Genomic DNA, 12,018 nt, shown 5'->3' with positions numbered 1-12,018 from the left:
AATTGGAATTTTCTGTAATGGAATGAAACAAGTGACGCCATCTCTACGACCAACAGGGTGAACTACACGTTTTTGAAACTGAAGTTCCAACACATTGTCATTTTCATAAAAAATCGCCAAGAACCATTCTCACGGATATGTTCTTTTATAAAAAAGAGCTTATTTGCAAAATTTGGTCGATGTCAGAGAATGACAGTTTTCCAAAGTTTCATCGAGTTTCCCTAGTCCTCAAATGATACGACACGTGGTACCACCACGGATGATATGTATAGTATAAAACCGAGTATGGTGTTGAGATGAATGTTACGGAAGTCTTGTATGGCTTCTTTTTAAGATAAAAAATGTATATCTTATTGATTCTCCGTAAGGATTTTTCAGGGACAAAATCCGATTAATAACGCATTATACTTTTAAATCTATACAAGAGGATTCGACGTATAAGACAACTTATGAAATAAGTAATATCTTATCGATCATCGTTTTCATTTTATCGTGATTTCAATCAATATTCAAAAAATTAAAATTGAATATAGCATGGCTGATCCAACGATTCAAACATTTTGTTGTCATCATTCAAACAGAACGGATATGGCAATTGTGATAATGCAGGAATTTAACACGGATGTTTACAATACAGTTTGTATGCTATCCTCAACAATAGGTATTTTAGGTGCAGTGTATCAGGTAAGTAAAATGTTAATATGTTACTGTTAGACACTTAGCAAATTTTTTCCTAGATACTGCCAAGAGAAACATCTAGTCTTCCTCACCGGTGGCAAAGCTTTTCATCGTCCAGGGGACGAGAAATTATTATGTGGCTTGCAATAGCTGATTTGCTAGCTTCGTTAGGTAATTAAAAATTTTCCTTAGCATTAGATGAAGAAATAAAATGTCAATTATTCATTTTAGGTGTATTTATTAGATCAGCATTATGGATGAACTTTAGATCTATAATGCCAATGGAAGATGACACTTCGAATGTTATTTTTTGTGCACTTTCATCGGTAAAGTAATTTTATTAGAAAATTCAAGTTCAAGCTACATTTATCGTATTAATAATAAAGACCTTCTTCAGGCATGGACTCAGTATTTTTACATGGCAACATGGATTTGGACTCTGTGCTATGCTATTGATATGAAACTATTACTTGGAGATCGATCAGGAAATCCTGTTTGTTATCATGCTTTTGCTTGGATATGTCCAGCAGTTCTAACTACATTCGGGTTAACAATTTTGTATGTTCCAGATGCAAAGTTAGTAAATTTAATATATTATAAATTGTAGGAATTGTATAAATGAATTTGTAGAATTTGCAGGTTCAGCTTCTAAATATCCACAGTCTAGAAATGATAATGGTTTGACCTATTGACATCTTTATATAATCAAAATATAATATATTTCAGCTGTCACAATTTAACATCTCTCTCTACTGCTATACTACGTATTCTGCCAAATTACTGTGCTACATACGTACTTCTAGCAGTTGTTATGATTGTGAATCCTGTATTGTATTTTGCATCAACACGAGATCTTCAAACTGCTGTTGCTTGTAGTCTAGCGCAAGTAACAGGGAGAGAAAGAAAATTGGTGCAAGCAATAAAACTCAAATTTGCTTTAACTAACATTGTATACTATGTATGTTGGCTACCTAATTTGATCAATGGGATATTATTATGGACTTTATGGTTCCAATTGCCAGTTAAAGCTATCATTACTCTTTGGTATATAATGGTATGTATACTTTATAATTTTACTAAAATAAATTTCATCCACATAAACATTTTATTGACAGGCCGTTACAAATCCTCTTCAAGCATTTTTCAATGCACTTGTTTATCAGAGATGGGGTAAAAGGGAGAAGTTTCGATTGGAGTGTTGCCAGAAATTAGGAACCTTTAATTTGAATCACGTTACAAGAAGAGATTCAGGCATGCGTTTGTCGGAATCGTCTCCTTTGTTAGATTCGAAATATGGATATCCACCACATACAAGTATAAATGGTTCTTCTTCGTTTTAAATACTGTGATACATGACATTAGCTGTAAGCATACCTTATTGATTTTATCAAAGTATAAATATTTTACTGCCTTATATCACTTTTAAAGAAAGATATATTTTTAACGTTTACAAGTTTTTTGAAACTTGAAGAAAAATAACGTGCTCAATCGTTCATAAAATGTTACGGTAAGATTGAACTAGAAAGATTAATATTTCTAATTAAGTAGAATAGGATTTTTTATAAAGTAGTATGTACCGAAGAGCTTTATTAAAAACAAATTTATCATTCCAACACTTTACAATAAGCACATTTGTTAATTGTTATAAATATAAAAGATTTTATTTTCTAAATACGTAAAAAGAAAACACATGTACAAAATATTACTATTTAATTAATACATACAATTCTTTCGTACATCTAACATTTCTTATTTTGATATTTCGGTGTGAATAATTGAAATTTTTTTTTTTACAATCGATAAGAAGCACCTTTAAAAGATTCGTACCTGAAAAAATAGCGTTATGTAGAATTGTCAAACAGATGGTTTGATTAGCACGTTTTATTCGCAGAACATTCTTCTCGTTGTTGATAAAAATTGTTATATACATCACTATTAATAAATAAACATTCGTTTTTTCTGGATAATACTTACGTATACGCTTTAGAAAGGGTATGAAGACTATGTTTTCAGGCAACATATTCTATTTGTATTAGCACCGAAAATTCTATATAAATGTGAAGAGTACTATCAGAGCAAAGTTTTTCGTTTATCTTTTATATTAAACTTGGAATGCTGTACATGATCATAATAATGCTTACACATAAATAATGTAATTAGTATAGATTGCCAAAATACTGTAAAACTTGCTGTTGCAAGTGCACTAAAAAAGCGATGCACGAACTTTTGTCATATTTGTATTAAAAAGAACCAACATGCACCATTAAATTCGATTGACTAATATTTTATAACATTAGTCTTGGACTGCATATATTACATTTGACATATTATCGTCTAAATCGTTTTCTTAGTACAATAATATACACCTTTTTTTAAAAATAGATTTGATTTTAATAAAATAATCTTTATGTAAAGTTAAATGTTACGTACTAATACTTGCTATATGTATAAGACTGATCATATGTCAAGACCTATTTGACTATACAATAACACAACGAATTATTTTTTTTTTTATACATCATTAGGTACTATATAATTAAATATAATAAATACTGCCAAGTAGACACCTATGCTTTATGTTTGAAGAATACTTCAAAGAACTAACATTTCGCTGCTAAAGAGAATGCATTGAAAATAAACAGAATGATATTTTGTACTTAAATTTTAATTATAAAGTTTACTTCAGCGAATATTCACTGATTCCTAATGCGTTCAAATTGCAGCTTAATCGTTAAATCTTAAAACACATATTGCATCCTAATCTTGTTTTGCGATATGTCATAAATCGTTCGTTTATCACATGTATCTTTTTCAAGTTCTTAAAAGACGAAGCGTAAAATATATGAACCTATAAAAATACTTGGCAGTTTAATAAGTGGAGAAGTAATACCATCTATTGACGACAAAGCAATATGCTTTGTATATTCTAATATCATCGCCTTAAAAGTATGGTCATCGAGTTATGTGCAATAAAAATCAATACTTTTATAATCTCATAAACGTTCAAAAAGAATATTGAAAATTATTGTTTTTTTTTTTTTTATACAATTAATCATGATAATTTAAATAAACAAGAAAGCTTAGTATTTACATTGATATTAATTTCTTTTACGCCATCTCACCGACCGATTTATAAATTTTCTGCTCAAATCTGAAACTAACTGTTAGCGAAATGTTACGTTTTAAAAAACACTTTTTTTAAATATAAATATTTTACATATTTTCATGTATTAATTCTATATTGATCACAATTTTAATCTTATGGTAAGTTCAATTTTAAATATACGTGCCGTATACGCATCAAAGAAGGCAAAATATATTTATCATTAAAGTGGATAAGTTTACGAATATAAATTTACATTTTGTTCAAACATTAAATTTAATTGTTAAATGTATTAAAATAATTCGCTTTACGTTCGCTTAATTTGGCACTTTGGCAGAATATGCAGTTGTTGATCTACAAAAATTGAAAAAATAACGTCGAATAAAATATTTACCTCTAAACACTTAAAGTGTGAAATATATTATACTAGTAATAAAATTAATGTCGTTGGATGTAATTTCTGTCATCAGGATGAAAAATTTGAAGCTCCTTGTGTCAAAGAGGTGATTTCACGAACAATCATCTCAGCAATCTTCCATGCTAATTCCTCTTTGGCCTAATTTAATTAACCAATTTGTTCCGTGTTAATCCTTATAGTACTGGTATATAACAAATTTAAAACTTACCTTGTCTTGCTCCATATTTACAAGTCTTTTTACAGCACGTGTTAGTCGAGATTCTACAATTTTTACGTACAATTACTTAGATTCAATTTATAAATCTCAAAGTTTTATTTTTAATATCTTACCATATTTTCTTTGAGGATCTGGCTCAATTTCGGTAACAAACCTGCCTAGTTCATCAATGTAACCGACGCTCAAACTAAAAAATAAATAATTAGGTCACTCAGGTATATATTGTTCCGTTTATTCTACAGGTTTCTATATCTTATAATTACCTATATTTATTACGTTTCCATAAAGAATCTGGATCATAAAGCTGTCTAGTATCAATATTCATACCGCCCGAAATATTTGTTTTATTCTTCATGAATCTATTTCCTTCATTCCCTGCCTGCAGGGTACTTTGCATACTAATACTAACAGAACTCACCTCACTACTACAATCAGAACCTGTAATAATTGAATACATTTTCTATTTATGGAACACACTTGCACCAATTAATCTCAGTGCATATCTGAGATATGCTTACCAGCTCTTTTTAGCCTAGGATGTAAACTTGAGCATGGACTGCTTTGTATAGTACTAATCAATTCTGATAAGTATTTATAATACAACTGCGATGATAAGAAAGTAGGTAGATAATGCTGGAAAAAATATCTACTGTTATCTAAAGTTGGTGTTAAATATTATCAGCGTTTCGTTGCATGTAAGCATTGACCGAAGTTACAATATTTTACCTTATTCAAAAAATTATATACAATTTTACAAGGCTTATCAAAACAATCAGGTTGTGGTCCCTCTCCATCTTCACGACAAATATTCTGTTCTACTTGAAAACGAATTTTATCGCTAAAACCGAGAGGCATCGTTGCTTGCAAACTAAAATATCTGTAAGTTTGCATAGTCATGTAATTAATCATTTCTTTCATTATTAATATTTCCGAAAATTCAGCAAAAATTACTTGTCATAAATAATTAAAGCGTCGCTTTGTGCTTCTTCAGGGTCTGCAGCATCTTTTTTCTCCAATAAATTCTGTTTGTAACTGATGGCAGACATCCAAAAGTCTAATAATTCTCGTTTATTTTCAAGTTCCATAAACTGTAATACCATGATTATAAATTATTAGTTGTGAAAATTCAAGTTGTATTAAACATGTAAGTACAAACTCTACCTCCATGAAATAAAAAAATGCAGTTTCATTGTACAATATATCGGCCAATTGTACATTGCCGCTTGTTAGGACATCGATCTGATGTTTACAGTGAAATTCACTTCTTAAGAAATCATTAATATGTCTGAAACAATTAAATAGATTATCAGAAAGGGAATGTTCCCAAATAATTTATATATACTTACTCATTTTCTAACGTCTGATATACTATTGCTTGCACAGACGATAGGCACTCTAGCATAGGCTCGATGTTTTCACAAGTAAGAACTTTCTCCATTTTTAGTTTAAAATCATCAGGAATCTGGTTAATACCCAGAGCATCCTTAGCGATATATTTCTTATAAATTCTTGTCGCATCTTGTTTAATAGTAGTCAGATCTCTTTCTCTGCAATTATGCTTTGATTGTCGCATTTCGCTTATCATTTGACTAGTCTTTGGTATGTCTTTGCAATTTGATTTTACGTTATCACTACATACATACTCGTTGATCAATGCATTCTTGCTCCCTTTATCATTTACACTATTATGCGTTACTTGACAATGAAAATTTTCGTTACTGTCTATCGAAGTGAAAAGCCTGTCCGTACTTTCCGAACAATTTACGCATTCGTTTGCCTTCAAATCATTAAAGGAACTGCATAAGCATTCCACCTCGAGCCAAAACTTGATAAGTGCTATACAGTTTTGTGTCTCCATGAATTGAATGAAATAACCTAAAGCACCTTTATCTGCGAGTATCTGTGGAAGCGTTTTAGAGAGCTGAGAGCTAAAGGAACACGTTTCGTTTGTTTGACCATTGAGAGTCTCATCTTCCTCTTCCTCCTCAAGGCTGCACAGTGTACTTGTTGGTGTTTGAATCGATGAACCACTGTTGAACACATCTCCAAACGATTTCCCAGAGCTAGTTGATTTTGTTGGAGAAGTTTGTAAAGATCTGGGCCTGTCTTTCTGTCCTGCAATCATTGATAATTCTGCTATGAAACGTGCAATAAAAAAATTCTTCATTCTGTGTTGATTACAACTACCATGCCAGTGGGCATGAAACTTAAGGAGTGGTATGACAGAAAAATAAATATTTTCTGTTTAGGTTAACTACAGGTATTAGCAACAGGAATCATTCTTCTACGTAAAATGTCAATAGGTCATAAACAGAGGAATATTTACCAGGCTTCTTAAAAAATTGGAACATTGTTTACGTCAGAACGAAACATGATAAATGACGCGATATAATAATCACGCGGAGAAATACAATGTTTTGACGGCTGATACGAGCCCTCTTCCTGCGACGGACAAAAAATGATGCTTGGGTTTCTTTTGGACACAGTATCGAGCACTAAATTAGGAAAACGACACGTTGAACTTCCTCGATTGTATGTATAAAACGGTACATGACATTTCAGCGGGCCGTCATTAATGTCATTACTGTTCCGTTTAGGATCTCTGCGTCGACGGTCCTGCAAGCATTTCTGCGACATTTGCTGACTCGATGCGCACACTACGAAATGATCATGAATCGAAGATGCAAGGATGATACTAAACTTGCGTAACCGACTGTTTTTGCTTATGAAATCATTCTAATCTCTGTAGCCATGTTGCGACGATTCGTAGAAACATAACTATATTCATAGAAAACGATTACATTTAAGTCGTTTCGCAATGTATTAAACCAGCTAAAAATGTACGGAGCATTTTGCTTCGGTAGCAAAACTATCGCGGTCGTGTATGTCTGTTTGCGAATTTCAAAAGCTGCGATATATTGGTGATTTCAAGCAATTGTCAATATTTTAGAGTGGTCAATATTTATTGGTAATACCGAGAAACATTGACAAGATTATTATACATATACATATACATATATTGCAATATTGGCCATCTAAGGTCTCCATAACGCGTGATAGCGATACATGTAGTGAGATTATAGGTATAAAAAAGTATTTGTTCGTTGAAAATACTTGAGCGAAGCAACGTTATACGACCTTCTAAAAAATCCCACAATTCCTTATTATTCAAGATTCGTCTAACTTGATCCTGCGGTTCGTCGAACGCGTTTGGAATTGTATTTTAATACTATTTAAATGAAGAATCAATTTGTATCGGTCAGCAGGTACACGCGTTCTTGTATATCGGTATACGAAGGGGCCAATGTCCGGCCACTGTGCTCGAGGCCCTCATGACCGTTCGACGACAAAGAATACCGGTTTCTCGGTGTACTGACCACTATATCAAGGAAGAGCGTCGGTATAACGTCGCCTTTTAACCAGATCCGTTCAGTCTGGATCCTGTCGACGGTCCTCGTACATTTTTCCAAGCTTTACCGCCGAAGTAGATCGATCTTCCATGATGTATACACATTACGGCCTCTTCTTCTTGACTTATTACATTGTGACTGGTCTGTCTCTACCGGCGACCTATGATCAACGACAGACTGGTGATCTAAACGTGCAGGTCCATTTGAAGGATATACAAGTGTTGGCATTGCTGGACTCGGAAGTACTTGACGATTATACGGTAAAGCAACGACTATCGGACACGATGTTCCACAATGCTGTAAATGTAGCTTGATAACAGGAAGATAGCGCGATAACGAATACTATTATTACCGTTCAGTTTTATCTTTATTATTAACACGGTAGAAAATGATTTATGTCCAGTTACCCTTAATGATTTAATATGTAAAATGTTCAAATGATTTTCTTAATATTTTTCTTTACATATATTGTTTGAATTAAAAAGCTTTTTTTTTTTCTGTGGGATTCAACATTTGATAGTTAAATACTATCAAATTATTTTAACTACTTTAAACTGGAATTTTTTAATCCTGAATTATAGGAATATGATTATTTTTACGATTACGCCGATTTCACGTTGAAACCGACCGTTAAACCCACCACGAGTACCACCGAATCAGCTTCACCGTCCTCGGGAACCACCGATGCCTCTGAAACACCTGATTCATCCTCTCAAAATTCCACGGTTCTCTCATCCACCGACTCATTAACTAATCTGACAAATGATGCTACAAATCTCACGTCAACGGATGCTGAAAAAACAAACGCAACTACAGCGACTTTATCGACTGAAAACACGGAAGATTTAATTAGCATAAATGATACGTCGAAAGCAACGGTTAAGAACAACGCTAGGAACATATCTGATGAGGATGATGAAGATTTAGCGAAGCGGATCGAAGGAGGTTCCACGAGAAATCCACTGACAAGATTGTCCCGTAAACGATGTAGAACTGGATATTCAAAAGATGGGAAAGGTCGTTGTCGTCGCCAGAGTCAAAGAAGATTATCATTAATACCGTAAGTATTAACGAAGCAAGGAAACATTCACGTCACTCGCGTTCGATAAAATGATAGTACTTGTTACGTGATCGATTGTAGATATTTTTATCCGAAACTGTATTAAGCTGACGCATTATCAGTCAGAATTTTTGAACCCGACGATCCAGGTATCAGTTCAGTGACGTAATAATTATATCTAATTTTTAGGCTCGCAATAAAGTTGGCGCCCAAACTATTGGACGACCTAGCGCGTACCACGAAGAATCTGGCGCAGGAGGAAGTTGATCGGATGCACTCGAACTGAAACGTGCCATGAATATTTGATACCGTGCAGAATCACGTATGAGGCTGCTTTGTGTTCCTCGTTGACTGATGTTAGGTTACGTATGCGTGTGTCGTTCTCGTCTTCTCGTCGTGCATTTTTATTTGCAATAATGTAGCGAATAACCTGAACAGTGTTTGACATGTTTCTGAAACCATGTATGTATGCTCATATAAATAAGTCTATGAACGATCTTTGAAATAAATGAATAGATTAATACACAAAATTTCACTGTTCCTACTGTTTCTTTTTATGAAGTTGTATCATGAATCCTTTAAGATAACCATGACCTTGACCTTGATAATATTCCTCTATTCTTTACATTCTCGAGAAGAATTTATTTCGAAACGTATCACTAAGGGGAATTCTGAAAACAAGAAGGTTATTTAAGGTTTTTTTTTAAGGTTTTTTAATAGAGAAGTTGCAGTAATACAATTCGCGGCGATATAAAATAGTCTTTATAAGATAGTAAGGGACAGGTTATGCGAAGTCTTCGGTTTCTTGTTTTTAGTAATAGCACGCAAAGGGAAATAAAATGATAAAAAGTATCATCAGCGGATAGCACTAACATAAATTGTGTTCACGTTCATCCGTGTGTTCTTACCCTCTCCAGCAGTGATACTCCCTCGATCTATATACGAGTCGCGATCCAAAGCTGCCAAGAAAGCGAACGAATCTCTGCCACAGTCGAGGATCGGACTTCGTTCAGCTCGGCCGATTCGAGCGGACGCTTCCAGAGGGCTTTGGCAAGATGCTACTTCACGCCGCGTGCCTCCTCTTCTTACCAGGTACAACGATCTGAATTGATCTTTGCGTGAGATAAAAGGGCCTTTCCTGAACGTTTCATTTTTGCTTGCTCAAGAATTATATATTTTATGATTGCTTCTGTAAAGCATGTTCATGGAGCTTCTAGCCTTCTCTTCTACTCTTTACAGTTTAGAGGATACTTTGGTACCTGAGATTGTTTAAAATTTCCAGGTTTATTACAGCACCTGTGCATGAAATAAAGAATATTTAATATTTCTTAAATGTGTTAATATTGAACATTAGTTTAGTGACCGAGTATTCTTAAATTACAGATATTCTGTTAAGATCATTCGTTTCACACGTTAGTGCTGCACCAGCGACCTATGATCAACGTCAAAGCGGTGACTTCAATGTGGACGCAAAGTTCGAGAACTTCCTGATCATCGTCGCCACTTCCGGTACTAGCTCTCTGTTCAACAACCTGGCAACGCAAGCGCTAGAGCTTAATGACTTGATATCGCGCAGCAAGCAGAGTCAAGAGAAGTCGTCCGAGACGATGATCTACGAAACGGAAGATGCAAATAGCGGAAAAGAACCTTACCACGTTGAAATTGTTCATATAGATAAAGGGGATGATAAGTCCGAGAAAGACGTACCCAAAGAGAAAATTAAGACAGAGAATTCTGAGAGAACAGACTTAGTTGCCGATGATGAGAAAGGGGCGAAAAGAGCGCGAAGTCTTTTTAAAAGTGACAAGTACGAGCATACCGATCGTTCTATGAAAGAAAACAAGAAACCTATTGAAAGAAGAAACTCGCACGTGAAAAATCTTGAGCAATCCGATGATTTGCCGGTTAAGGAAGAGACGTTGAAAGCGGCGAGACCAGGAATATCTTTGAAGAAGCAGTTATCCAAGAGTGAAGAGGAAAGCGCGCCACTGGTATCCGAAGAGAGAAATGAACTGGGTCACAATTACCAAGAATTGATACTTTTGGGAGATGGCATCGAGAATTGCGGACCTGGAAGATACAGGGATAAATTAGGTATTTGTCAGAAAGACAAGAGTTTTCAGGAAAATTAGATAAAGTGAAGACTACTTTTACCTTCTTGCGCGGTTCTTGAATGTTAGTTCTCCAATCGTTTAAAATGTTGTGACTTATGATAGATACACTTAGTTTTGTCTAAAATATGAATATATATGGTAATTGTGATATATATGGTAGTTACAAGTTTAAAACGATGGTGCTTTAAAATCTATCAAATATATTCAAAATTCCCGCGCGAACTTTGATCTCGTAATCAAACTAGATATAAACTGAGAAGCGTGTCCTATCTTTTTTTACATTTATAGTATTTATATATTTCATACATTTGTATCATGTATAAGTAGAGAAATAAATTACGAGCAGTCCGAAATAAAAAAATACTGTTTCATTGTATTTCATCATTCTCCCAATAAAAACATAACTTAACCTGAAAATCTTCTGAAACGTTTTAATCGCGGAACTTCACGAATCTCATATTTATCTCTGTTTACCGAAGGAGTGGTTATATTTATCGGTTTACCAAACCTGAGTGTGTTCGAACACCCGAGCGTCGATCGAACGAGTTTAATTTTCAATAAGTTCCGTCAGAAGGCGCCATTCGAGGCGAACCAGGAAGGCAATCCGCGAAGTTCGAGTGTCGCGGAAATGTAAGAGCAAGGGCAAGGTTACGGTAATAAGCGGCGGCTGAGACAGAGGAACGGGGAAATGAACTCGGTGGGGCCACACGAGTCCATTGCCCTTTACAAATCGGTCCCACCGATGTGTATGCGCTCGCGCGCGCGTTAACCGAGCCACATTCGTATCTTCTACAGACGTCTTCGATGTGTACAAACTGCCTACCATAGTCGTGTTTCTCTCTTCGTTGTTCGAACTTGCACCTGAATACAATTGCACTTTTAAGGACTTTGTTAGAAGAACTAGCTTGACTTTTGTATGACCTGTGCATTAACCTAAAAGAAAAATCATATTAAATAAACCTCTTCCATTATAAGATTTTGTTGCGAAACATTTTCGAATCGAATCCCGTGTAGTTGA

The 12,018-nt window shown here is 34.4% G+C and overlaps 3 protein-coding genes across 3 annotated transcripts; 2 read left to right on the top strand and 1 right to left on the bottom strand.

Moving 5' to 3' along the window:
* Window positions 1-6: 6 nt before the first annotated feature.
* LOC100881333 (G-protein coupled receptor 143) lies at window positions 7-2,969 on the top strand. Its single transcript, XM_003707407.3, has 7 exons — window positions 7-458; window positions 534-684; window positions 738-849; window positions 910-1,004; window positions 1,076-1,254; window positions 1,405-1,732; window positions 1,794-2,969. Exons 2-7 carry the CDS (start codon window positions 535-537, stop codon window positions 2,016-2,018), a joined length of 1,089 nt encoding a protein of 362 aa, XP_003707455.3. The 5' UTR covers window positions 7-458; window position 534; the 3' UTR covers window positions 2,019-2,969.
* Window positions 2,970-3,700: 731 nt separating this feature from the next.
* Window positions 3,701-7,787, bottom strand: pkaap (A-kinase anchoring protein pkaap). The gene is made up of 10 exons (XM_003707291.3): window positions 6,743-7,787; window positions 5,763-6,531; window positions 5,578-5,701; window positions 5,368-5,504; window positions 5,143-5,293; window positions 4,935-5,049; window positions 4,680-4,854; window positions 4,530-4,603; window positions 4,408-4,460; window positions 3,701-4,337 (listed from the first exon to the last, which is right to left on the bottom strand). The coding sequence occupies exons 1-10, from the start codon at window positions 6,765-6,767 to the stop codon at window positions 4,248-4,250; spliced, it is 1,713 nt and encodes a 570-aa protein (XP_003707339.2). The 5' UTR covers window positions 6,768-7,787; the 3' UTR covers window positions 3,701-4,247.
* Window positions 7,788-7,791: 4 nt separating this feature from the next.
* LOC100881220 (uncharacterized) lies at window positions 7,792-11,371 on the top strand. The gene is made up of 5 exons (XM_076536596.1): window positions 7,792-8,086; window positions 8,408-8,886; window positions 9,076-9,166; window positions 9,810-9,978; window positions 10,270-11,371. The coding sequence occupies exons 1-5, from the start codon at window positions 7,916-7,918 to the stop codon at window positions 11,016-11,018; spliced, it is 1,659 nt and encodes a 552-aa protein (XP_076392711.1). The 5' UTR covers window positions 7,792-7,915; the 3' UTR covers window positions 11,019-11,371.
* The last annotated feature ends 647 nt before the right edge of the window (window positions 11,372-12,018 follow it).

The sequence above is a fragment of the Megachile rotundata genome, chromosome 10, assembly GCF_050947335.1.
Source record: "Megachile rotundata isolate GNS110a chromosome 10, iyMegRotu1, whole genome shotgun sequence".
NCBI lineage: Eukaryota > Metazoa > Arthropoda > Insecta > Hymenoptera > Megachilidae > Megachile > Megachile rotundata.
Note: the sequence above shows the minus strand (reverse complement) of the source record. Positions and strands in the feature narration are given on the sequence as shown.

Coding starts and splice junctions, on each gene's coding strand:
- LOC100881220 (XM_076536596.1), top strand. CDS start 7,916: ATGATGTATACACATTACGGCCTCTTCTTCTTGACTTATTACATTGTG. Junction 8,087..8,407: donor AAGTACTTGACGATTATACG/GTAAAGCAACGA, acceptor CCTGAATTATAG/GAATATGATTATTTTTACGA. Junction 9,167..9,809: donor AAGTTGATCGGATGCACTCG/AACTGAAACGTG, acceptor CTCCAGCAGTGA/TACTCCCTCGATCTATATAC.
- pkaap (XM_003707291.3), bottom strand. CDS start 6,767: ATGTTCCAATTTTTTAAGAAGCCTG. Junction 5,702..5,762: donor TATCAGACGTTAGAAAATGA/GTAAGTATATAT, acceptor TAATTGTTTCAG/ACATATTAATGATTTCTTAA. Junction 4,604..4,679: donor TGGAAACGTAATAAATATAG/GTAATTATAAGA, acceptor TTTATTTTTTAG/TTTGAGCGTCGGTTACATTG.
- LOC100881333 (XM_003707407.3), top strand. CDS start 535: ATGGCTGATCCAACGATTCAAACATTTTGTTGTCATCATTCAAACAGA. Junction 850..909: donor TGATTTGCTAGCTTCGTTAG/GTAATTAAAAAT, acceptor TATTCATTTTAG/GTGTATTTATTAGATCAGCA. Junction 1,733..1,793: donor TTACTCTTTGGTATATAATG/GTATGTATACTT, acceptor TTTTATTGACAG/GCCGTTACAAATCCTCTTCA.